At 36.2% G+C, this 27,317-nt stretch overlaps 1 protein-coding gene across 8 annotated transcripts in view; it reads right to left on the reverse strand.

Moving 5' to 3' along the window:
- The window catches only part of PDS5B (PDS5 cohesin associated factor B), a 99,083-nt gene that overhangs the window by 16,735 nt on the left and 55,031 nt on the right, over positions 1-27,317 (reverse strand). For all 8 annotated transcript variants that reach the window (XM_021541936.4, XM_085579380.1, XM_021541934.4 and 5 more), the window contains 12 exons: positions 26,129-26,177; positions 24,503-24,642; positions 24,312-24,427; positions 23,232-23,337; positions 21,451-21,611; positions 20,720-20,843; positions 19,766-19,924; positions 18,935-19,003; positions 14,588-14,724; positions 9,939-10,062; positions 4,281-4,485; positions 131-245 (listed from right to left, as the gene is read on the reverse strand). In XM_021541936.4, coding sequence (XP_021397611.1) covers positions 131-245; positions 4,281-4,485; positions 9,939-10,062; positions 14,588-14,724; positions 18,935-19,003; positions 19,766-19,924; positions 20,720-20,843; positions 21,451-21,611; positions 23,232-23,337; positions 24,312-24,427; positions 24,503-24,642; positions 26,129-26,177 — 1,505 coding nt within the window. The remainder of the gene's footprint in view (positions 1-130; positions 246-4,280; positions 4,486-9,938; positions 10,063-14,587; positions 14,725-18,934; positions 19,004-19,765; positions 19,925-20,719; positions 20,844-21,450; positions 21,612-23,231; positions 23,338-24,311; positions 24,428-24,502; positions 24,643-26,128; positions 26,178-27,317) is intronic.

Genomic DNA, 27,317 nt, shown 5'->3' on the forward strand with positions numbered 1-27,317 from the left:
GATTTCTCTCAATATTTTACAGAAGTAACTGGCATAATTATGCACACTGGACTGTGTAACAGGGTACCACAATGAATTAAAAGTCCACTTAGAATAAAGTTAGAAATAACACTATTAAAAGTGGTCTTACTCTTTAATGTCCTTGAGTTGTTCAATGTCCTGGACTTTGACATAATCTGGGTCATGAGCTAGAAGATGGATTGTATAAGGAACAACATACTCTGGTAGAAGTGACAACAGTTTCTCTGAAAAGCAGAAGAAAGATACATCAAAAAAACTACATACCAAGAAGTATGCTTTTCTACCAAAGAGGAGAGGGCAAATTTTGAGGTCAGCATTAAGGTATAAACACATGTGAGCCTATCATTTCTCTACAATATTTCATTTCATGGGTGATGTGCACATTTTTCATGCATGCAAGAATTAAGATTTTAAGTATATCTTGCTCAGGGCTGCTTGTTTTCTAGCTACCTCGAGATACAGTTCCAGTTACCTCCTATTCCCAATCCCTTCCTCAGTTCAAAGCCTGTATTCTGAAGGACTTTGAAAAACAGATGTGAGGACGGATCACAAAATCCACTGCAAGATGTAAGATCAGCACAACTGCAGGATAAGCTATACTATTTCTTTGGACACTGCAGTGTACAGTCTTGCTGTCAAGAAAACAAATGCTTTCTGCAGGGATTTTGCAGTCAAATTGCCACAATATCTGTTTCCAGAGGAGTGGGAGGTCACATGAAAGCTGTAACAAAGTAGTAGTGCACTGAGTTTGAAAGGCTCAATCCCACCTAAACAGAGCAGCACAACTCAACTGTGACACTCCAAGCATTAAAAATATTTTCTAGCACTCTCTGAGACTTTCAGAATCCTAAGCAGGACTGCAAGAAAGTCTTTTCTCCATTATGACAGTCTGAAGGCCTGTCTCCCCTGGGGATTCCAAAAGTAAGGGTTCTTGCCAACAGCCTTCTCAGAGTTACGATCACAAAATATACTTTCTGTAAGGTAACAAACTCCCTGACTCAACCAACACCATGCAGCATGAACAAGAACAGATGGCCAAGTTGTATACCAAAAGGAAAACAACCATTTTTCAGCAAACATCCCTACTTCTTTCTTTTGCCTGATGCCTGAGTGAAGCGGAAGGACACACAGCACACCTAAGTTACTAAACCTATACCCTGTGCAACAGGCAAGACAATGGTCAAAAGAAGGTGTCCTGGTATTCCATGTATGGCACAAGCTTCTGATCTTTAGTGCTCGTGGCAAATGCACTATCACAGTATTGACATGACTTGTGAAGGGAAGAGGGAAATCCCCAGCTCTGCTTTTGGAAAGTCACATTTTGCGATAGTAAATGCATGACCAAGTCTGGAAAATCTTCTTTCAGTAAACTTTTATCCATACCATATTCAGTTATGAATAAGTCCAAATATCTGTAAATCATTATATACACTAATATTATTTGAAAACTATTTAAAAATACATTAGAAACTAACAGTTTTACCTCAAATATATGTAGTCATATGAGATGTGCTTGACAAATACTGTGCACATCAAACAAAATACACCATTATTGCAGATTTTACAAAACTAACAAAATAATTGCCATGCATACATCAAGTCTTAACCTATCCCTTTCTCAGAGATCTGTATAAATAGGGGTAATGCACAGTCTACATAAAATAGATGTAATATATAAAACCACTCAATGTCTTTCTATTTCAAGCCATATTTATGTAATTGAAATCCACTGTACTTTGCAAAGCAGTTTTTAGTGCGTTTCAATTGACACTGCACTATTAACTTTAAAAACATCCTTTACTTCTTTTCAAGCACTGTCCTGCATTTTAGCCAGCAGGTGTTCACATTAGTAAATAAAAAAAATAACGATGGCAGGGAAGGAAAAGAACATAATTACAACTTCAGAGCACTAACAAAATTGTCTTGCCTTAGATATGCCCCAGACAAACCAACCCACTATTATTTGTACTAATTAGAAACTTCAATAGAATGCTAATCAAGAGCTCATAAACTCAGTTTTTCAGTAACTTCCTGCCTTGGACAATTTCTTATGTAACTATAATTCCAACTGGTTCTGGAAAATAAAATGAACTAGTTCCAGACAAAACAGGAAAAAAAAAAAATATTGATACACATTATATTCAACCCTGTCATGACAAAGACAGCAGGGAAAAAAATAGAACTTTTATCTCTAAAGAAAGAAGACTATCTGAAAGATAGGGTGGGTTTCCTACCAGCACTTAAAACTACAATGTGCCAAAACCCTTCACAAGAGTCCTTTATGAGCTTTTAGGAAGAATACTAATTAAAAAAATTAATCATTATTCTTGTAATTTTTCTGCTTGCTGACTTTCAAGGAAAAGCCCATCATGAGAACATAAAAATTCCTATGCAAGACATGTCTCTATCCAGATAAAACTAGTAAAAGATACACAATCAAAATAAGTCTCTTCTTGGGTGGCTTCCACTCTGAATAGAATTTAGAGAATTTAAGAGGGCTGAGAATAATTCCTGCCAGCCTATAAAAGGCCAGTGTGAAAGAAAGGCATTTTACTGTTTGCTACCAGTCTTTAGAAAGTCTTCCTCAGGCAGAGTAAACAGAAATTTATCCTTTTTAACAAAAGCTGAAATCCTCCCAAAAAATCCAACAGATATCCTCACCCATATGAGGTTTTCAAGACAAAACATATCACAAAATCACACATTTATAGATTCAGACACATAGCTGGAATAATCACAGATGCAGATTTCCAAAGGAGGTACTGCCATCGTCACCACTCTCAGTTACTGCATTGTCAACAGGAAGAATGGCAGAGGGAGACACACTTAAATACTGTGTTATTTCCAGAAATTAGCTTTGGCAGAACTGGTGCAATATGGATATTTTAGGATACCAAGTGTTCAATAAATTTTATTTGCTGAAAGCTCAGACTGGTGAATCTGAATGGCATGAAGTTAAGATTGTAATCCTCAAGAACTCCTGCAATCTGTATTTAATCCAGACTCCCCATGTGTTACAGCATATGTCAAATCAAAGGCATCATGCAATTATTTCAGCAAGAAAATAATTTATCAGGTGCAATTGGAGGCCCTATTGGATAAAGAAAATCACACACACTTAGATCCCTCTTAATTTCTTCCACAGATTTTTTGATAGTAACTTTCAGCATCTATTTCAAACACATAATTTTTATGCTTCCTGTCTACATAATTAAAAAGAGATTTCAACTTTCAAGAAGGATAGTCTTACAATTACTTAGAAGTGTTTGTTCAATTTATTTTTTCTTTCTTACATTTTATTGAGTAGGAGAAAAGTACAACCTTTTTCTTTAACTCTAATTAATGATACACAAAAGGATTTGTCAGCAGACATTCTCTGATCAGAATCTAAGGGGACTAAGAAAGACTGATTGACATAACTAATAAAAAGTGATTCATAAACACAGAAGGAAGTCAGTTATTTGACAGCACCTCTGAGATCAAATTCACTAAACAGGTCTGGTTTAGGCTAAAAGGATAAAAAAATCCCCTTCATTTCACAAAGGTTAAACCATCAGTAATCTTTCAAAGAAATAAAACATTCAAAACCTCTCATTCAAAAATGCTACAGCTCTTCACAAAGGTCTACTTTTTCCTATGACCCTGTACCAGCATTGGAATACTGTGTAGCTTTAAGTCAAAAGGACTATAAAAGAAAAAGAGCTGACATGAGTCAGTAACTTCCAAAGCATTCTCATGATCAAACCACTGGCACTAAAAAAGAATTGCACAAACTCATCCTGAACTCATCCTGAAGTGCCAACAAATACAGCCCTTTGCAGGAATAACTCAAGATGCTACTCAATACAGCAGTGCAAGGACAGTCTATTTAGTACAGCACTTATGTATTAAAGTTACTTATTAGTAATTGCTGAAGTAAAATTAATCATTGTCACTTCACTTAGAACATTATTAACATTATTAAGTTCAAATAGTACACATAATTGCCTTGGAAAATTACTTCACTTCCAATATATTTAGGCATAAGCATTTGCACAGTTTTTAACAGAACTTACAGACTTCAGCAGTGCCTGTTAAAAAAAATCAAAATAAAATCTGGACAAAAGAAAACAAACATTTTCACTTTTCATTAGATACCTCCAAATCAAACTTACAGTCATTCTGTGTATAAAAACAGACAACTATCAATGTTTTCAGTCAACTCACATTTATGTTTCAACTACAGCACTTGTAGCAAAAAGTGACTTCTATTCTCTTACCACTAACGGCTGCATGTTGCTTCAGATATTCCCTTCTGACATTTATGTTCTTCACAAGGCACTGTCTAGCATGAGCTCTTCTCTCTTTCACGGGATCTTTTGCACACAGTGCACAAATAGCCATATATTCTAGTGGCAGCCGTAGTCTAGAAAGGCCTTTGTGAAGTTTCTGAGCAAATATTTGTCTCACTTGGTAACATTCATCCTATTAAAAAAAAAAAAGCAAACCAAAAAAAGATAACAGTAAACTTTTCTTAAAACAATATAAACTGTAAAATAAAGCATGGAAACTCAGGTAAATATGCTAAAATCAATCAGACCTTGAAGCCACTGAAAGATAGGAATTTCAAACATTTTTTTTTTTAAATGCCAATTCAGAGCAATTTAATTGAATTAATCAGCTGAAGCTTCCTTTAAGCTCGGAAGAAGAACTAAGGTTCAAAAATTGTGCAGGAAGATATCACACTCAGGACCCAAGGCCTAATTTAGCATAGTACTAAGGCATGGAGTCACTGAAATTGTTTACAGTTGAGTGACTTGATTTGTAAAGCCAAAGATCTGCACAAAAACATTTTAGCCACCAGTAACCACCACCTTGTTGATTTTGCTGCTACGATATCACACATTTTCATCAAGACATTAATATTAGAAACTGAATAAAATTTAACATGATAACCAGATAAGGTGAAACACTGAAGAGAGTAACAAGCATTTCCATTATGCTGTGAAACATGGTAGAGAATTATCTGTGTTTAACAGCTGCCAAACAACACGAAGTAAAACAATATGAAGGCAGCAATTGTAGTTCTACAGCTTATTAAGAAATGTGTTCCCAGAAAAGGCATGAACTTAATTATTTTTGTATGAAAATAACCTACATATACCATTTAATACATGACAAACCATTTCCTAACACAAGACAAGGAAGCTTAACAGAAACACATGCAGAAAAGACTTTGAAGAAAACATATATAAAAGCTTAAGGCAAACAAGGTCACCAAAATAGCTTGGTACATTTAACTTGCTAAAAAAGGTCAGGAGGAAAGATTTATCTCTAAATACAAAGAAAAAATGTTAACAGGAGTAAGTAGCTATTTTAGTCAAATGACAGCTTTGAAGTCAAAAGGACTGAAGGTGGTTTCCAGTTATCAGTCAAATGAGGTACAGAGTCAAAACCTGCCACTGGGAACACAGGCTCTGCTAAACTTGCAAATAGCATCAAAAGAGATCATGTATTAGATAAAACAATCTTCCCTCTGCCTCCATCAAAAATGAAATTGAGAAGGAACTTTTTTTAGTGAAGTCCCATTTTCTCCTTTCTGTGCTTCAAGCAATATTCCCTGTCTATGGACTGATACCCTGAAACACCTGCTATAGCCAGAGCTGAAGTAACCCAAGCCCACAAACCCAAACCATGAGATCTGCTCATCTCTTGTCTCCTTACAGCAAATCCACCCCCACAGGAGGCTAAGATAGAGCCCTCTTTTCCTCCTCAGTATCGCCTAAGTCAAAAGCCTTTAGGAAGCTCAGAAGAGACATGCCTAGCTGCTGCTGCAGCAGAGAAACATCTTTGTCTCAGAGGACAAGGGAAGTACAGTTGGTTGCTACTGATGGTATTGTGTGGCCAACTGGAATGACTATAATTTCTTTATCTTTTAATATTGGGAATAACCTTAAATTGACTCAGTTACACCAGCTCATTAAGAAGGGGACACAACTTAACCAAGGTATGCTATTTTTAACAGCATACACCAACTCTGTAAATTAATCCAATTTTATACATCTACACCTCTAGATTTAATGTTCATCATGTAAAAGTTCACCATTTAAAAGCAAAAAAATACATATTTGCAAAATATAATGTACCACTCAGACACAGCTCTGATTCATCAATTATAACACCTTGAGTTAACAAAACTGAAAAAGCTCTGAGACTGTTTTAGACAAATGAAACCTATGCAATCTACAAGACTTATTCTAAATACAATTAAATTGTATTTTCAACAGCAAAGCTTATCAGGTCTTAAATCTGCTTTTAAAGCTTGTTAAACACCGAAGTACTATCTTCAGTTACATTTCACTGTCTTTCAATATGAAGCTCTGCTGACATCAGAATTTGTTCTGGAGATCAAAGAAGTCAGATGATCAGAAGTCAGATCAAAGAAGTCAGAAGCTTGTAAGATTGGCCAAACACATATGTAACTTATTTTAAAATTACTAAAACTACATGCATTTCATCCTCATAAAACCCCTGTTTACCAGTGCCACTTTCACACAGCAATTAATTTAATTATGTGTTCTGCACTCCAATCATTACATATTACAAAACAGCAGCATCAGAGGGGAGAAAAAGTGCCAGCACAGAACCACAACAGAACCTGTGCAACCATCACATGCCTTAAAAGGCAAGATTTTTCTCGTTTTCATGTTTTCTGATCTTTCCACTTAGAGAATCTTTGCTGTGAATTACATAAGACAAAACTGGAGCTGGCCTTGATGTCACCTGATTTGTAGATAGATTTGAAAGTGCTAAGAATAAATAAACTTTCAGAGAATTTAGTATTTACCATCAAGAAATAAGCACTAACATACATATATGCATATGTGCATATGCCAAATCTCAAAAAAAATACAGTATCACTTTTAAGTGAAAAAATTATTGAAGCTATTACAGCTACTCTGCATCTGAGCATCTCCACTGACAGTGAGAAAGGAAATTGGAGAAGGCCTCAAAAACATCTAGAAAAGTTATTTTTAAGTATTCAAAATCCATTAGGAGCTGCAGTGAAAATGAAAGGCAGAATTCCTGACCTGACAAAGCTTACAATCTAAATTCTAGAAAACAACTTAGAAAGTCACAAAAGGCAAAGAAGTATCAATAAATGAAGAGGGAAAAGTAACAGTAATGATACTACAAAGGAACAGATTCTCCTGGAAGCAATGACAAAGCATATGGATATCCACAGGGAGGGGATTACACACACAACACGGCTTTACAAAGGACAAATCATGCCTGACTGGTCTAACCTTTTACAATGAAGTGATGTGCAAATGGATAAGGGATGAGCAATTGATGTCACCTACCTGGACTTCTATAAGGGCTTTGACACAGGTATATACAACATTGGTGTCTCTAAATTGGAGCGATATGGGTTTCAGAGATGCACTACTCAACTGGTAAAAAACTGGCTGGATGGACATGTCCAAAGGATTGCGGTCAAAAAAAAAAAAATCAATGTCCAAATGGAGATCAGTAACAACTGGTGTGCTCAGCAGGGGCCAGCATTGTTCATCTTTGTTAATTACACAGATAGGAGAGCTGAGAACATCCCTCAGCAAGCCCATGGATAACACCAAGCCAAGCGGTGCAGTTGATGCACTGGAGGGAAGGGCTGCCATCCAGAGGAACCTTGACAGGCTTAAGGATTGGGCCCAGGGAAACATCAGGAGGTTCAAGAGCCCCAAGGGCAAGGTCCTGTACCTGGCTCCAGACAACTCTCAGTATCCATACAGGCTGAGGAATGAAGTGATTGAGAGCAGTCCTGCAGAGGACTGGGGTCACTTGTGGATAAAAAACTAGACATGAGCTCGCCACCCAGAAAGATAACCCCATCCTGGGCTTCATCAGAAGGAAAAGTGGCCAGCCGGGTCAGAAAGGGGATTCTCAATATCTACTCTGCTCTCATGGGACCCCAATATGGAGTGCTGTGTCCCACTCTGGAGCAAGGGTTTTAAACTGAAAGAGGTGAGTCTTAGATTGGACATAGGGAAAAGATTTTTTACCATGAGGGTGGCAGAACACTGGAACAGGTTGCCCAGAAAACTTGTGAGCACCCCATCATTGGAGATGTTCAGGGCCGGGCTGGATGGGACTTTGAGCAACCTGGTCTAGTGGAAGGTGTCCCTGATCACAGCAAGGGAGTTTAATGAGATGATCTTAATGGGCTCGTTCTGGTGCAAAGTATGCTGTAACGCTACAGCAAAATGTGATACTAACTGGTTTACAAATGTTGAGAACCCTATCATGTCCTAATTAGAATCTTATCTCTCAAAATTCCCTTTTGAAAATTCAAGGAAGATAAGTGTTAAACATAAAGGTGACAACACATCTATTAGAATATCCACAAAGATTGTTATAGCTGGAAAATAAGTGATAAAATGAGAGACAGTGGAGGCTTAACAGACTGAGAATATCAAAACAATGAAAAAGCAAAATTCTGATAGGAACTACAAGGTTAACATTTGCAATAAAGATTTGCCACAGGAGGGAAATTACTTAAGAAATTAACAGATTTTGATCACTGGGTTCACAAGAAAACAGAACATGCAAACACTACATTGGCAGTGCTAGTTTGGCATGACATTATTCAGCTTGAGTATCCTTTCCAGAGCAGAGACAGAACTTATTTGTCATTACACTGAGTGCCTATCTTTGTCTCAACTAATTTTTTTATGAACTGTAAAAATCGTTACAACTCATTTTGGGACAAGACTAACATTTCTATTCAGTTTTGGAATAGGATGGCTGAAAAGTAGCAGACTTTGCTTTGGGCGTAAAGACCTCCAGTTGTTACCACTGAATTCTTGGTGTAGTTTTGCTAGATTTCATCTGCTTAAGTAGTTTAAAGCTTTGTTCCATTTCTCTTGTTTTTCATAGCATTTGGGAACTGAGTAAGGGCTCCTTTTCATAGGATCACAGAAGCTTAAAATCCACATAAACATAGTTAAAAATAGGGACTGTCTTAGTCTGGTACAGGGATGATTTTTCTAGCCTAACTGAAACCAACTTGAAGCAATTTTTTAAACTAAAAAATATACTCTGTACAAAAGTGAACAATATCCACACAGAAGCCATACTCTGTTTTCTAACATTAAATGCCAGTTTATTGTCTTCTGATATTTAAAATGGGTCGCAACTTTTAGCTGGACACAGGAATTAAGATCTAAAATGGCATTTCAGAGGATTTCTTGACTTCTGGAAAGCCAGGAGAATACCAGCAGCTACACAAATAACACCAACAGAAGTCTCTTCATGACCACCTTACTCTTGGGGTATGAATCAATTTCTGTACAATTTGCTAAGCCTATAAACCAGATATAGAGAGGGTTTCTATACCTCTACCTACAATTTGAGAATTATTTCCTTACTATGTGTTCATAGGCAGAAGTTAAGAATGAAAATTTCAGCATCTGCTAAGGAATATCTTCCTATTTCTAATATTTGAAAAATGCTAATTATTTTTGCAGACCTCTGCATTCCAAGTGTATTGTACCCAAGTACTGAGAAACCAAAGTGACTGTTTTCACCACAGTTCAACATACTTTACATAATCTCATTTTAACTTCTAGTAATGTTATAATGCAGCTGGGATATTACTTAAATGCATACTGCATTTCTTAGTTTCTCAGTATTCTAACATTTGACTACTCTAAGTATTCTCCCAATGGACAGCCCAGTACTTCCCATAATGGACAGCCCAGTACTACAGATCTAATTCTCATCCACAGTGAGTTTTCAGGATTATGTAATGGAGAAATCATTTCATGCCAAAGGTGAATATTTAGCATAAAACCAGATTCACAGAAATAACATACTGAAAACACAACCATATACTCGTACATCTGCTGATAACCACAACTCCCAACAAATTTCCTTACATTTATGGCTAGTGCACACAGCTGGTATTGTTCTAAGGTGATGATTTCGTGGTAACAAGGTTCTTGTGCCAACTTCACAATAGCATTCCCTGCAGCCAGCCTCAAGCGAGACATGTCAGGTTTACTGAAAAACAAGCACATGGATTGTGAAGATTAATTAGTTTAAAAATTATGTAATTATTTAACTTCACTAAATCTAATAAAGTTTGCATCAACGGAAAAACAAGTACTTCAAAGGAAAGAAGTTTCTGGGAACTTAGCCACCCCCATGCTAGCAGAAGCAATTTCAAACCCAAAATGATTTTCATGGCACCACATTTTACAGCCTATTCCCACTTACCATTACCTGGTCCCAACCTAGCTATAAAAATTTTCCATCCAACTTCCTAAAAGTTCCACATAGGTGTGAAACAGTTCTAGCTGTACACTGGGGCCAGGACAGGCCATACTGCCCCTCAGAGACCACATCTAGAAGTAAGATACTTCTGTTCAGCTTGCTGGTCCCCCTTCAGCAGGAGAGTCCTTCCAAAGAAGTAGCCAGTCCATTTCTCGTCCCCAAAGTTGCCAAACTTTTCTAGCTCAAAATCCATGCTTCAGGCCAACATAAATTAAGATTAATTAGACACTGTAATACATGACTAAGTGAATTTTATTTTAAGACAATAGCAAAATGTCCTTTTGTCCTTTCAGCAACCACTGCAAATGTTGTTTATCAGATGTGTAGCAAATTTTCTATAGCACAGAACTATGACATTCTAAACTCCAAAAGGTTTTTAATAATTTTTTTCTTGGTGAGCATTGGTTTGTGAAAAAATGCAATGGCATTTCAAGAAAATCTCAATTCAACTTCATATCTAATATCAATACTTTCAGCAACTTCTAGCATCCTCTGATACACTTATTTTTATTTTACACTTATTTCCTCTGATACACTTATTTTATGCTTAGTATAGACTAAAATCAAAATCCTACTACAAAGATATGCAAGATTAAACCTAGCTGCTCTGCCTAACCACAGGCAGAAAATTTGTATAATCTTGAATTTTGTAGGACTATTTATGACTTATAAAATTAAAAAGAAAGACTTGGAAAGGACAATTGAGATACTGTTTATTGATAAAATTAGATATTTAAAAAATTCAAGACTGGTGAATTGAACCTACACACGATTAACATGTTGAAGAAATCAGTTGTTAATTTGTAAGCAACTCAAGAAAGTCAACAATCCTACTACTTCAAAGTGTGAAGGATGAGCAATAGAAGGGATTTGTTGTCCAAATGGGACCTTGCCTTCACCTGACACTTTAGGCTGAACAATGCTTTGAAGTTAAAAAAAGAAAAAAAAAATCCCTTACACTGTCACTGAAAGGTAGAGTTGTGTAGATTTCACGAGGCATAGGGGCAGAGTCACTTTTAGGGTTGATAAGGGCAACAATACTGAGAAGATTACAACATGACTGATGGCCTCAACAGCATCAAAGGCTCCTGAGCTCTGCCACTTTTACTTAATTCAATTATGTTTAGCAGATTATTAAACACTGTTTAAAAGACAAGTGCAAGCCATGAACAATAAAACTGACTCACACAAAATGACCTCACATCAAGTACAATCTAAAAGGTTATGTTCTGTACTGAATGGACAATTTTACTCTTTTCAAAGCCTGCTCCAAGTCAGAAGGAGCAGTATCAGGTTTGCACAGAAGGGACACAGTAAGCATTGTCAGAAAGAAGATATCCTTATTGCATTCAATGGGTGAAGAACAAAGGTCAGGAAGTGTCAGCAAGTTCCATGCAGAACTAACAGGCCTGAAATATCATCTCCTCTGCTTCAGGTTTTGAGAGTAATTGTTAATGTAAGCAGTACTGCTTACACAGAGACAACAGACTGGCCCTTCTACCAGTTTGGAGCTTTCCTGAAAAGCAACAGTGAGAATCACAAAATAATTACTACATGTCCTGTCAACAGGGCTCTTGCCTCATTCAGCAGTGGATGCACATACCTAGTCTTCCTTTTGTCACTTACTTAGAAAAGCTCTTCTGGTACCTTTGTCACTTCTCACTAGATTTTATCCCAGTTGGGATTTGGCTTTCCTAACTGTATCTCAGATGGTGTTCCCTGTATTCCTGCCAGATTACCCATTTCTGCTTCCTCCTTCTGTATACCTCATGCAACCATAGAATAGCTGGGGCCAGAAAGGCCAGTTAAAGTTCATCTAGTCCAGCTCCCTACAATGAGCAGGTATTTGGAGGCATGTCCAACTTGACCTTGAATGTTTCCAGGGATGGAGCAGCTATTACCACCCTGAGCGGTTTCAGTGTTTCATCACCCTTACCATACAAAAACATCTTCCTTCTAACTACAGGCTCCCTTTAAGTAATGACAGATCACAATAAGGTCTCCCTAGACCCTTTTCCAGGCTCAAGAACTCAGATTCACTCATTTTATGAAGAGCCTTTCACTCTTCATTTTGTGAGGAGCCTTTCCTCATAAAAGTGTTCCAGCCCTCTGATTGTTTTGAGACCCTTCTCTGAACATGCTCCACCAGGTCCATGTGTTTCCTGTGCTGAGAACCACAGAGCTGGATGCAGTACTTTGGCATAGGGTCTCACCCCCAGAGTGAGCTGAAGAGGCAGAATCAAATCCCTAGACCTGCTAGTCACGCTTCTTTTGATGTGGCCCAGAAAACAGCTGGCTTTCTGGAATGTAAGCACACATTGTCAGCTCATGTCCACACTTTCATCCACCATTGTCCCCACATACTACTCTTCAGGACTGTTCTCAATCCCTCTTTTTGTGTTTGAATTTTGCCAGGAGCACCCTGCTCATCCAGGTATAGCTTGCTGAAGTATCCATCTGCTTTTATGCTGTGATTACTTTACTCTTGAGTACTGAGGGGTGATTTCTGAATACTAGGTAATCGGCTTTCTTAGGCCTCTCTTCCCTCCAGGCCTTATCCACTGGGACCCTACAAGCACATTCTTGTAGAGACCCAAGACTGTTCTCCTGAAGTCCAGTCCAATCTTCCTTCTGACCCCCTTTTTGCCCTCAGGATTTTGAACTTCACCATTGTAGGGTCATTACAGCCAAGGCTGCCTTCAACCTTCACATCCCCAGTAAGCCCCTCTTTGTTGGCAAGTATGAGATCCAGCAGAGAGCCTCTTCTCATTATGTCCTCTACCAGTTGTGTCAAAAGTTGTCATTGATGCTGCCCTGGATTGTTATGCACTGCTGTGTTGCTCTTACAGCAGATATCAGAGAGGTTGAATTTTCCCACAAAGGCCAAAGACTGCATACATTAGGTTGTTTCCAGCTGTTTAAAGGCCTCATACTCTTCCTGGTCAGGGGTCTGACAGCAGACACTCACCATGATGTTTCCCAGAGCAATCTGCTCTTCAAACTTCACCCATAAGCTCTCCATTGGCTCAGCAACCATCCCCAGGCAGAGCTCCAAGCTCCACAGCAACATCACATGTCACTGCAGCTTTCTCCCTACCCTGAAAGGATCCCTCCCTAGCCCTCTATTAACTTTATTTAAAAATGGAGAACTGATCACATCCTTCTATAAAGTTTCTACTTTATATAATTACTTTGAGTAGTAAAGGAGTGGGAAAATTATATTTCTGAAACATGCACAGTAAGGAATCATCAGTCCAAACATGAAAACACACAGGGTCCACAGAACCGATCTGTTCAGTAACTACTGCATAAGCCAACCATGTGCTCCAAGTGGTCATGCTGAAAAGCTAAATTACTGCCACTCAACTCCCTGGCAATTGCCATGAATAGTCACATTACAGAACTTAAAACTATAAAACAATTGTTTACAAAGAACTTTAGGACAGACTACAGTTGCTACAAAGATAATATACTAGACAGCTTTCAGGTTTGCAATTTTGTGCACACAGTATGGTTCTATCTGCATAACTACTGTATAACATTAGCTCTACCTGAAAATCAGAACCTTTTTAAGCATACTGGCACAATCTACCCAAGCCCTTGATGGTTTTTGTAGACATAAATTTTCAGTGTTTAGCAGGAAATAGCAACTGACAACTTGTCACTTCTCCTACCACAGAGGATTAAGAAGATACCCAGAAAAACAAGTTGTCTAACAGTCACCTAAAAGGCAAATTATTTAGAGATTTAATCCTGTTTACACATTTCCTTCTTGCTTTTACTTCTAAAGACCTCAAGGTTTGCCTCCAAGCAGAAGTGTCCTGTGTACTAAGTATTTCCACCTGGTTTATACAACACACTATTATTCTTTATTAGAAAGCCCACCTATCAGCATTTGGCATACACAGCAATTGGTACACCAGGAACAGCAAGCTGCATAAAAAATTAAAACCAGTTTTCAGTGGGAAGGAGGAAGTTGCACAGTTTATTCCTGCTATATGAGTAATGACCTATTGAAGGGATAAATAAAAGCAAGAATATTAAGCCTAAAATTCAGCTGTGTGTACAGTGTTACAAAACCTGAGACTCAGCAAACTTACATAGGAACCAGCCAAGCTTACTATCACATCTTATGAAATAAAATGTATAAATTGTTAAGCAGTCTAGCAGAATAATTTACACACTACTTCAATTAAAACTCTCCCCTCACTCCTTCATCACAGACATGAAAACATTACCATCTGTTACATACCTTATTTTCCCCTGTTCTGTTAAATCTCCATCACTGTGTAATATTGTTGTTAGCAATCTCAGAGTAGAAGTACCTGACTTGCTGTGGTTGTTCTTCATTCCTAGCAACCATCGAACCATCATCTTGATGGCCTGAATCTGAAAAAAAAAATTATACCAAAATGTCAAATCATATCATAAGCTTCATTGTAAAAATAATCTTTAATTTAATCACACAGTATTTTTCCCCAACTACTTTTTGCTGGTACAAACATATGTCTGTCAGGACTGCAAAACATCATTTAAATATTGAAAGATAAACAGACATACTCTCACTAGACAGCAACTTTTCACTGAAAGTCTCAAGCATGTATTACAGCAAATAAAAATTATACCTTTAGTCAAAGTTTGAGCTGCTTCTTCTATAAGCAATCACACACATTTTGTCCTTTGAAAACATTTTCTTAATCAAGCTTACATCCATTAAATACTGTGAAATAGGCTAAACAGTTTATATTTACTAAGAAAATGTTACTGGATCAAAAAGCAGAACACATTTTCATCTTTATATATTCCTATAATTCACAGAATATTCTGAGTCAGAGGGGACCCACAAGGATCAACAAGCCCAGTGAATGAACCCATGACCTTGGCGTTAAATTCCTGTGCCCTGTATATACTCTCTATTTATCTATGTTATATTTGAGTTTAACTTTAAGACACATACTTGAAAAAACACTTAATAGACATCTTGACTGTTAAGAGCAGCAATCTTAACTACTTATCCTGGTAAAGAATAAGTAACTTACCCTGGTAAAGAATACTTTTTCCACAGCTATTTAAAGAAAAGTCTCAAAGTCAGGGAGGGATAACTTGGCTTTGCCAATGGAAACATCAAGTGTTTTGAGGCTAGCTTCTGCCAGTATGCAGAATCCAGCAATTACCATGAAACACTGAATAATTTCACATTTCTTTAGTGAAAATAAAACATTAATTTTGAGATTAAGTTTGTTTTAGTATTTGAATTCCTTTATCCTTTCATTTTCCTTTCATGTGACAGCAGAGACAATAAACAAAACAAAAAAGAGTGTCTTCTTACAGTAAAATGAAAATGTTAATCTAAATCACATAGGTATCCTTTGGGGGAAAAAAAAATAACAAACCAAAACAAAATACTGAACTCTGAAGATCAAAACCCAAAAGCTTTTCATACATGGTAACTTCAAATATTCTCATTAGTGGGAAAAGCAATTCTAGTAACTTTTATATAAACATTGACAATATCAACAAATTAAATTTATCATAGTATAATTGATCTACTCCTTGAAATGAACTGACCAAACTGGTCCTGTCAGATCTCAGTTCTAGGACTATCACTTCTACGTGAGTTTTTAGGACTGTAGTCCACTTGCTCTACCTAATTGGGTAGCACCAGTGAGCTGTAGGATGTCTGTCACTCCAGAACTCAAAATGCAAATGGAGTCTGAGGAGCAGAATTTGTCTTGCCCTCACTTTCAAAGGGTCTTCCACTGGAACAGCTCTAAGTATCCACCAGAAGATTTTAATAGCATCAAACCCAATATAATAATTGTAATACAATAAGAATAGCATTAGATTTTTTTTATAGCTCACAAATTCAGTTTCATGTCATAACCAGGACTTGGAAACATTAGTGCCTCCCATTTGTTGGGAGGATGGAAATATGACAGCTCTTCTTGGTCTTCAAATAAATGACACATTCAGCCAGGGAACAGATACAGGTATTACCTTGTCCCCTGACCAATTTCAGTTTCAATCTTGGCTTCTAGTAATTCCCTCCATAATGTCTTTTCCCCAGTTTTGTTATCCACACCTATTCCAGTCTTCCTTCCATATAGTCAAGTCCTAGTCCCACCTCCTTCAGAATTTTTGTCTGACCCCATTAGTTTCCCTATTTCTTTGCTGGTGTTAATGATATGATGACATTCCAGCAACCATTCAGAATTAAGCATTCCCATGAAATTAGTACAGGGCATGAGAATTCCCCTAGTCACTACTACTGATTATCCAAAGACTTCATTAAACATGATTTGGACTGCAGTTATCTTTTAAAATCTCCCTTTGCAACCAAATAGTCTAGCTATTAAAAGATAATTCCAGCTGGAAGGAGTGTTAGGAGGTTTCCAGTTCAATCTCCTGCTCAAAGGAAGGTCAGCTATGAAATCACACCACACTGGTCTCAGTTTTATGCACTGTGGCGTTGAAAGCCCTCCAAGAATGAATACTGCACAGGCTCTTTTGGCAAACCTGCAACCTCTTGCATTGTCTGACTGTTCACAGGCTTTTCCTTATATTCAGTCTGACGTTCTTGCTTCAATTTGTGTTCCATGAGCCTAGATTTCTCCTCCGAGATGAAAATTATTTCACACATGAAAAGAAAGTGAAAATGAGACACAGACATATCAAAGACAACACTTGTCTTCCTACTACATCACCATTATGGCAGCAGCTGGCAAAGGTTTCTACTGCTTGAGGTTTCAGAGCCACAAAGGCTGCAAGTTTGTGCAGCAGTGGAAAATGAAGCAAAGCCCACTTTGAGCATAGTTAGAGAAAAAGTATTAAAAACCTTATATTCCAATGATATGAAAGAAAAAAGAAATATCATTGCTACTACACAAGTCTCAATCCACTGCATGGTGCACAGTACACATTACAGGTCACTGCTAAGACAGACAACTGCTTTAGAACTCAGACTGGAATTCCTAGGCCAGGCATTTAACCCATACAATCATTAATCCAATTCATAGTTAATACTGTACTGAAACATTTCTCTGCAGAGATCCTTTCATAGAAGGTTTAGCACCCAAAACTAAGGTTATCCTGTTTCACTCTACATCTGCTAGACCGGACAATTTAGTTTTCAGCAGTCCTTCCCACCTTCATACACCAACTTGCTAGTTTTAAAGTCCCCCATAGATACATAATAATGTTACAAAATGAAAAAGAGCCTTGTAAAAACAGAGTGAAGGAAAGTACACTATCAGAGAGAAATAATTTATAAACTAATGGCATGGTCTGAAGCACACATTAAGTTTAAGCTCTGCAGTAGTAAAAAATATTAATTCAATTTGCAAATCAATTTTCACCTGCAAATAAATTCTTCTTACAGTTTTCAGGCTTGGCTTCAACTGCAAATTGCCTTAAGAATATCTGCAGGTTAATTCTCTTCCAAATAGCCAAATGTATGATAAGTTTTATCAACATAAAAGTACATTTTAGAGAGTTATTACAGCTTCACAAATCATTTAAAATATTAAGAAAAACAATATTTACTACTTCAAGTTACATATATAATCACTCAAATGAAATAATGTCTATTTAAAATTAGCATCTCATTAAATTAAAACAAAGGTACATTCTTTTAAGAATTTTTGGAGTATACTGTGTAACTATGGAGTTGAACAAATATGAAAAATATCCTTTGTGGAGTCAAAACTAAAAGCAACAAATCAACTTCAAAAAAAGCCAAGACTTTCCAGTAATATGTTCTGTACCATACTGCAAAACAAAGTACTTACTAACCTAGCAGAAAAGAAGGTTTGCTGGGAAGTGCTTAACAATTTTGAGAGAAGGCAAAGGACTTTTTAAAACCAGAGCCACAAGACTCAGAAGACATTAGAAACTAAACAACTAATATAAAATAGAGCATACTATAAAAGACAAGCATCTCATCCTGAAAGAAGTGAAAGCAAAATCTATGCCTGTTCCGAAGGGCATTTAAAAACCAAATACAGATAAAGATTTTCCACATTGTGAGTCTATTTCTAATTCATTGAAAAATTGACTGACAGCATCTCTTACTGAGTACAGAAAATGTATTACACTTACTCCAAAATAAGAAAAAGCTTGAGATGACATTTTTAAGTATCAAAACAAACCCCCAACCATTTTTAAGTGATTTTTTTCTTAAATCCAGGTTTTTATCTAACACACACTGCAAACATAGAAAAATAAACAATATAACAGATTTATTCATTTGAGGAAGCTGACAAATCCAAACCTAATTTTTCTTCTTCCAAAACAACACTGAAAGTTTCTTGGAATGGCATAAAAATTCAACAGAAAAAGGAAAGACTTAAAATTTATATACTATTCATCTCCTACACTGAAGAGGAAGGGAAAAATAATTTTACTTTAAGTAATCCAGCTATCATCACAGTCAAGTGTCAGAAAACAAAACTACACCTATAAAGAGCTTATATAAAAAACTTAATGAAGTGTGTATGCAAATTTATGCATAAAATAACAATTAAAAATATGTTCCCAAGAACAAATCCTTTTTAAGTATTATAAACATAATAGACAAGAAAATATAGTACATGCTACTCACTTTAACAAGGGTTTCAGGAGACACTTCTTCATCTGGGACCCAAAGTTTTGTTGTCTTCTTTCCCGGAAGCTAAACAAAATGTTACATTTGTTATAGTACAGTTACTCTTCAGTGAAACTTGTAACCTCCTCTTTCCTGTTTGCTTCTGGAAACAATACAGCAGCACTCCCTGGTCAGCTGTATGCCTCCTGTACCTTCCAGAAGTAACCGCTACAGAAATGAGATATCTCACTATCCAAGGATCAGCCTATTTAAGATTAATAAAGGGACTGGTTGTTGTTGTTACCTGAAAACTATTCCTTTAGGGCATAATAACCACTGCTTTGAAAAATAACAGTTTTTCCATATCCAGTAGATTGGAACCTCACTCACATTTTACTGTTTTAGACAGTGTATCTTCCCTTTAGCAATTTCAAACAATGCATGAGTTCCTTTTTTTACTTCATAATCACTTTAGAATCCATACAAAATTGTTCAAAAAACTGAAATTCAATCTTCCATCTAAATAGCATATTTTAATTTCAAATGTAATATAATTCCTAAAAATCATAACTCGCTCAAGAAACAGAGTGAAAACATAACAATTTTCCCCACGTCATGAGTGATGAAATGTTGTGCTACGCAGCTCATCACTTTTTTAAGATTCCCAAATTAGTAGAACTCTCCTTACCTGTACCATGGGTTTTGAATGGAGTCAAACTACATAAGGAAATCAATAGACAACCATATACAAAAAGCAGAATCAGCATGCCAAATATTCTCCCAAGGACTTGCTGAGTATGATACTAGAGAAAAAGCACACTCTTTATATAAGATTTTAAAAATACTCACCCTATCATTCATTAGCAAATCTTTAACAATAAAAGTAGCAACCAAAGATTTCAAGGGAGCAGCAAATTGGTCAGGTGCAAGCATGGCTATATGGCCAATAGTAACCAATGGCGTAATGAGGTGCTCAAAATTGCTTGGATCCAGACTTTTATGCAGCGGCTAAAAAAAAGGCAACAAATTCAGGTATTATTGATATTTTCTGTGTCTTACTGAGGGGCTGGGAATGACAGCTTCATACCAAGTTGTCCATGTCTACTTCAGAAGTACAATTTCAAAAGAACTATTGATTATTCGATTTTAAAGATACATTCACCAACCCATCAAGTCTTCCTCAACTCAGAGGAAATGTCAATATGACAGACAAAATGTTTATTACTTCCAGGTAGTTCAAAAAGTGACAGCTCAAGCATGACCATTTAGGAAACAATGGATTAAAAAGCCTAATTTCTTGTGGGAGAACTAGATCTCCCACTAGCTTCTCTTGTGGGAGAAGCTAGCAATTCCAGTAATGGACAGTGATTCAGCCTTCAAGATAAGAGGCTGATGGCTACTAATTAAAAAGTAAATTTGCAGGTACAGCTATAAAATTTATTTAGTCTGTACTACAACTCAATTTTCCATAATTTCTGCAACCATTTAAATACTTTTGACCATTTTCAACAGGGATAAGGAGTAGTATATGGTTCTTCTTTCCAGAAATAGTTCATGGTTCTAGTACACAGCCTAACACTTGGTTTTACTCTATCAGCTCTTAAAAATACATAACCTAAAATATGATGAATCATGAGACACAAGAACACCCTCTACTACCATTCTTCAGATCAAAATCATGTAAGAAGAAAAGGAAAGGAGAAAAATATATTTCCTAAATCTGCTACAACTTGCAACTACATCCCCTAGTTTACATATGCAATATAAAAGATCAGTAAACGTAACTTAAGTATTTAACGTTACCTCAAATATCTGCGCAAACTGTGTTTCTTTGCTGGAAAATATTGCATGGATGCAGTGAATAGCATACTTGGCTTGACGAGGGGGTCCTTTTTTAGCTTTATGATGCAACACTGGAAGCAAAGCACTAAACAGTTGTGTAACAAAACAAATAGAGAAACAGACCAAGAGATAAATAATTTCACAAACTGAAAATCTTCCAAAACATCAAACTAACAAAGAAGTACAGATACACATATAAAAAAAGCACTAATTGCTTTTGTTTGTGTAATATCTTAAAAAAAAAATAGAACAAAAAATTGCCTACGTAACTTGCAAGCAAAAAAAATCCTAGTTTTATTGATAAAATATTATGTGGTAAAATAGGCAACGGTACTAAATGTTCTTTTGGAAATATTTTTGCCTACCTATTACCATTAAATTGCAAGGGATGTTTTTACACTGCATATATATATATATATATATATTTTCTAGGAAAGAATAAGTAATTCTGAAGGGCAACAACATAAATTATAGTGGTATGAGTGACATACCAGCTCTCACTACTTTCGGGTATATTCATTTCACTTCCATTCTTCAAAAAGCACTACAATTTAGTTTTTCAAAAATCTCTTTTTGGAAATAATACTTCTAAAAGAATGCAGAATAATGCTACAGCAGATGAAAGGAAGAGTGAGAACTTCAAAAATCTTATAAAATAAAGATCACTGCTCAGAGTAAGAGACACAACTTACGATCGTATGTGAGGAAAGTCTTCTTCAATTTTACTTCCTGTATTTTTAAAAATTTGTAATGCAGCTTCTGCCACTTTTTCATCATCCATTTTCAAGCAAGCCAGAAGAGATTCAAAAGTTTCAGCTGAATGAAATGAGATAGGGTGTGTAAACGAAAGTACCTGCCAAAATATGATGAAAGCCATGTTAACATTTTTTAAAGGTCCACTTATACTAGGACACTTCATCAAGAGTAATTTTCCACTGCCATACTGGAACATTTATAATACTCTCCCTGGTTTTGACTCACGATCTACATTTCCCTTCATTTCTTTAGTAGCTCCTAAAGTTCTGTCTTTATACATGACCTCATTAGATTTATTTCCCCAGTCTTAGTTTCTTCTCCTATTATTCTGACCATGTACTTCTCAGTGGCTACATCTAAATTACCAAGTACAGCAGGAGCAGGTCTTAAGAGAAACACATCTCATGCTAAGGAAGCAATATTCATGTTTCAGGAGTTTTGCTTCTGAGTACTTTTAGACTGACTAAATCCACTTTAGCCAATGCAACACAACATGCACTTCTGAAGCCCATCTCAATTTTGTTCCTCTGAAAGGAATCCAGCTTGTGTGCCTCCAGACTTCATGTTTGTTTCCTCAGGGGAAGAACTGATTCTGCTCTGAAGTGAAACTCCTATCTCTAAAATAGCAATACAGACATACTCAATAGGGTCTCTAGTCCCTCAAGCTTTCCACATCAACTTAACAGATTCTGTACCTCCCCTTCAGATTTTTGGACTTGATTTCAGGTATGACAGTTCTCCCATGTTAAAAAAATGAAATAAAGAAACCCTCAAATGATCCTCCCTGAAATTTAGTCTTTTCATTTTTAAGTAGCTGTTAATTATTAGCCTTGTTCCACATAATATTCAGACCCATGATAGAGAGACAATCCTCAAAATCTAGAAACTTCTTCATATGCAGTTTTCTATTTTAACCAAGACACCTTCCTTCCGACTTCATTGAATGGCATTCCCAATCTGGACTCCTATATTTGTCCTCTTTATATTATTCTGATGATGTATAGACCTCTTAGTTCAGGGCAGTCTTACTCCTCTTCCTTCAATGTGTCACACCAGTTCATACAAATGCGTAAATACTCACCTGGAAGCCTTCATTCAAGTATACAGTCCTTTATAACATGATTAATTCTTTCTTACTTGGATGCATTCTTGTGCACTTTTATCTAAATGTGCACATCTGGATAAAGAGCTACTCCCTTTCTGGTGAATCTACTCTGTCCTTAGTTCTTCTAAAATACTCTGGAAACTTCAGTATGGAAGTCCTTTAGATTTTTAGGCCTCTGAAGTCAACCCCCAGCTGAACTACTTGACAGTCCTTGCTATGTTAGCTCAGTCTCAAGATTACTCATAGCTGAAAATAGATAAGAACCCCAACTTACATAGAACACAGAGGAACCACAGTGTTGCACTGATGTACAATAGCACAGTATATATTTACAGATTGCCAAATTCATGCTCTAATAAGCAAAACTCTGCTGCTGCTGTCTCACAGACAACTACTTTTGGCTTCCAGAAAAGCTTCTAAATAATTTTAAAAATAACCTTACTGATGTACCACGTAAGATAAGCATAAAGCACAACAACCCACACCAGTTTCTTCTGGGTAGGCACCACATACTGCTTTTGACTAAAAGCAATAAGTGTTAACTAAAAATTTATTTTAACAAAGTTGTTTGCAAAGTTTCCCATGCTCACCGGCCACTAGGACTATACTTGCCTTCAGCAATTCAAGACCTGCTCTGATTGCCTGGTCAGTAGGTACCCCCTCATCTTCATCATCAGCCGTTCCATCTATAGACTTGTTCACTTGCTTGATAAGGGCACTGAAGAGGAAAACAAAATATGGTCTTGTACTTACTGCAATTCCACCATGTATGATTACATTTTAAACTTGTGAAAAGTATCTTATTTAAAGCAACTTATTTAAAACATAAGCCTATTATAAACCAAATATGTCAACTACATACATAATCTGGTTGCCCTCATCTCCCATCCAAATCAAAACTTATGAAGCATTGAATTAAAAAATATTTATGCATCATGAATTAAGAACTATATACAAATTACTCTGGAAGGATGACCAAATAAGAAAACAATTTGAGCATTACAAGCAACAAACTCAGTAATTATGCTGAGGTTACAACCCGCTACAGATTCTTAATAATTGATGGAAAATAAATGTTTACAATACTTAGTTTCTAACCAAGAGAAAAAAAAATAACCATTTAACAGTTCTACTAAGAGCTGATGACAAATTTACAAGACCTATCTTCTGCATATTTATTCTTGACAGTAAGGCTTATTTCAAATACTGATGTTAGTTAAATAATCATTTCAGCAATAATAATTTCCATAACCCCCCCATAACTTTGTTGGCTTACTCTTCCTTGAAGTCTTGCTGTCTCATCATCATAACCTTTACTTCCTCAGTTACATTACTGTTTATGTCACTATGAACTAATATTCTGGGTGGAAAGTTTCAGCTGAATAGTCTGGACAGAAGTTTGTTTTAAAATAAGTCAGCTGGTCACAAACCATATTTGTGCATAAGTAACACATCCACTTGTACTGACAAGTCATCCCAGCTATGCTGAATGACAATGCAATTGTTTCTGTGACTACATTCTGGACAAGGACACAAAAACCCCCACACAAAATGAAGCAGAAGAAAACACTGCAGGTCACCAAGCCTTCAGCCATACCCACCCAGCCTATTACTGCTTGTGCTTAAAGGCAAATAAGAAGCCCCAGTTTCAAACCCTATGGTCTATGGCTGACAACACACACAAAAAAATACCTGATGGATTCAGTATCAATATGCACAGGAGCAATTCTCTCAAGAAGAAACTTTATCATTTCCAGGAAAGGATTTGTTGGTTGCTTTGGATTGCCCAACTTCTTTGTTATTTCCCTCTGAAATATAAGTTGTGATTAAATTTCTAATCAATTCTATTCCAAAAATATTCACACTTTAAGAGCAATTCTTACCACACATCCTTCAGCCTGTTTGCAAGAACATGTTGGGCTAACAAGCATTTCTAACTGACTTCTTATTTTTTCATCGTCTTCTAGAACTTGTGTGAACTTTTTCATGAAATCTTGAGCTTTCCCCGGATCAGGAAGGTTTCCTTTAAATAACCAAAATAAATCACTATTTATGTATTGTAAATTGCACAAGTTTGGAACATCATACAAACCACACAAAACCCAAACCAAACAAACAAAAATAAAAACCACAAAAAACCCAAACTACAAAACAAAGAAAATAAGCAGACATATCCATGAGGACACAAATTTCTACAAATTTCCTCTGGCTAATTGCATTCCCCACCCTTCACAGTCATTTTTCAGCAAGTCTAATTGCTCTTGCTAACAATATTACTAACAGCTGAAGCTGACCTCAGACTGCAAAGCCTAAACTCCACAACAAAATATACTCTGTATATAGATGACCCAAAGTAACAAATATCAAAAAGGGTATTTTTGCTGAATTACCCCTTAAGTAAACATAAGCTTTACAACAAATATTCAAAACCAAAAAATGGCTTTTAAAATGCATTAAGGAAACAAACTTTACAACAGCTTAAAACATTCCCAAAAAAGGAGGCATGCATTTCTTCAACTATATTCTCATTTTATATTTATGTTTTCTATTACAGCAAGACAATTTATTGGCAAAGAATTAGTCTACTTAAGATGCTTCATATTTTTTGGTCCAGACACTGTTAAGCAAAGCTAGTACAGAATGTGGTGTAGCACTACAGGATGGTTAGTTCAAAACAAGTTCTATTATGATTTTGTTTTGCTGTATCGATTTTTTTTTTTAAATAAGCCAAGAACAAAAAGTATGAGAAAAAACACAAACTGATGAAAAATAGATTAGTATCACGGCCAATGAAGCAGCACAGTTCATTTTTTTCCTCCGTATTTTTTCAAGAATGTGCAGTCTCATGTAGTGTAATTTTTACCAGAACAGATGGCATTTTTTAAAAAAAAGGTGGATTTGAAAACAAATTTTCAGAATCGTAAAGCAGGTTTTTCTTCATACTAGTTTTAATGCTATTGAGATGGTGGGCCTGGGGAACAAAAAGTGTTGTTTTTGGGTTGGTGGGTATTTCTTTGTCAATAGTTCAGTTTCCACAGAAGTTTTTCCGTTTTTGAAGTGCTTTCCTTGCTAGTGAAATCCAAACTCTCTTGCATTCCAATGACATTTACAGTAGTAAAACCTCAGACGAGTTAAGTAAGGTTAGAACATAGCTAAGTTAGTACATAGCTTAATAGTTTAGTTAACATCTATGAATATATACTCTATAATATATGTTAAAATAGACATTAACACCCTAGATCATGTAGACCTTGAATTAGTCCACAATGCAGCCAAAATGCTTTGTGATAGGCTTCATGACTGATGTCTTACGGTAAGAGAGTATTTCTGCTTAGAGTTGTCTTCATTCTTAAAAGCATAGTGCTGTATCACATTTATCATTATTTCCTTTAAATTTTATCTGCTGCAAAACGTTTTCTTAAAAACTTACCCCAAATTATTTTTAAAGCAAGAAAGCAATATAGTTCTACTGCAATTTTTAGACACTGTAAATACTTTTACTGACTTACTTGTTATAACCATCACTTTTGAGAATATAGCTTTACTGCTGGCATCTGTCTGCAAGTCACAAAAGAAAAAATGGATTAAGTATAAATTTTACATTACTTATTTCCATTTGAATATTGAATAAGGAAGATTCCGACTGCATTAACAAGTCAGCATTCATTCTGCTAACACATCAGTGTGTTAGAAATCAAAAGCCACCACTGAAAATTCAATGCAGACACAAGAAGTAAAAGGTAGATCATTGCTACAGATCAATTATATAAAATACTTTTATTACTTTTCAATCTACCATGTAACTTATGACCAGCACAAATGGGCTATTCCTACAGTGTGTAGTCTCAAAAGAATGACATAATTTTCAGGGCTCTTAGCTGTCACAACTGAACTCACATGTTCAGACAAAAAAAAATTATAAAAGACAGAAATCAGGTATCATTTACAGGATTCAAGTAATGCTGTCAGCAGACACAGACTTCCCATATTCAAACCTCTTGTGACTCAGGAGAAAAACAAAAACCATACTGTGGAGTTTCTTTCATCCTGACTGTTCTGGTCCCCTAATATTACCTTAAGTCTTCAAGCACTGACTAAAGCTTCCATCAAAAGAGACTGAGCAAACTACTAATAATTCAGCCAGCCGTCAAATAACCTGAGGCAGAAGTATTAACTTGCAATAGTATAACTCTATTGAATTATGACAGATTAAAGAAGTTTAAGAAACATTTCTTTTTAGAAAATCTACTGTGGCACTTCATCTACATAATCTTGCATTCATCTGCAGCAAATGAAGATTGTACTCCAATAGACACAAAACAGCATTCAATCACTTTTCCATTTATGAACAGGGAAGGTTATGTATTTTATTTCACTGTATACCACTGCTGAAGGAGAAAACAAGAGAAGCTGTTATTTATGTTTCTGCTCTTCAGAAAAGTAACTTGTCTTAAAGTAAACTTGTCTTAAAGAGGCAAGTTTGATGCCCCTTCTGTCTTAAGTCAGGAGAAATTATGACCAACAGCATTAAAAATTTCCTTAACATATTTCCAGCCTCTTCAATAGCGCTTTGTCTAAAGAGACCTTGAAAAGGAAAAAAGGAGGATGCCTGTACAGTTTCAGTAAGTGGCAGAAAGGTAGGCTGGGTAGTTCAAAGACTTAGAGTTACAGAGTAATGTAGGTTGGCAGTGACAACTT

The sequence above is a fragment of the Lonchura striata genome, chromosome 1 (genome assembly GCF_050655825.1).
Source record: "Lonchura striata isolate lonStrDom1 chromosome 1, ASM5065582v1, whole genome shotgun sequence".
Taxonomy (NCBI): Eukaryota; Metazoa; Chordata; class Aves; order Passeriformes; family Estrildidae; genus Lonchura; species Lonchura striata.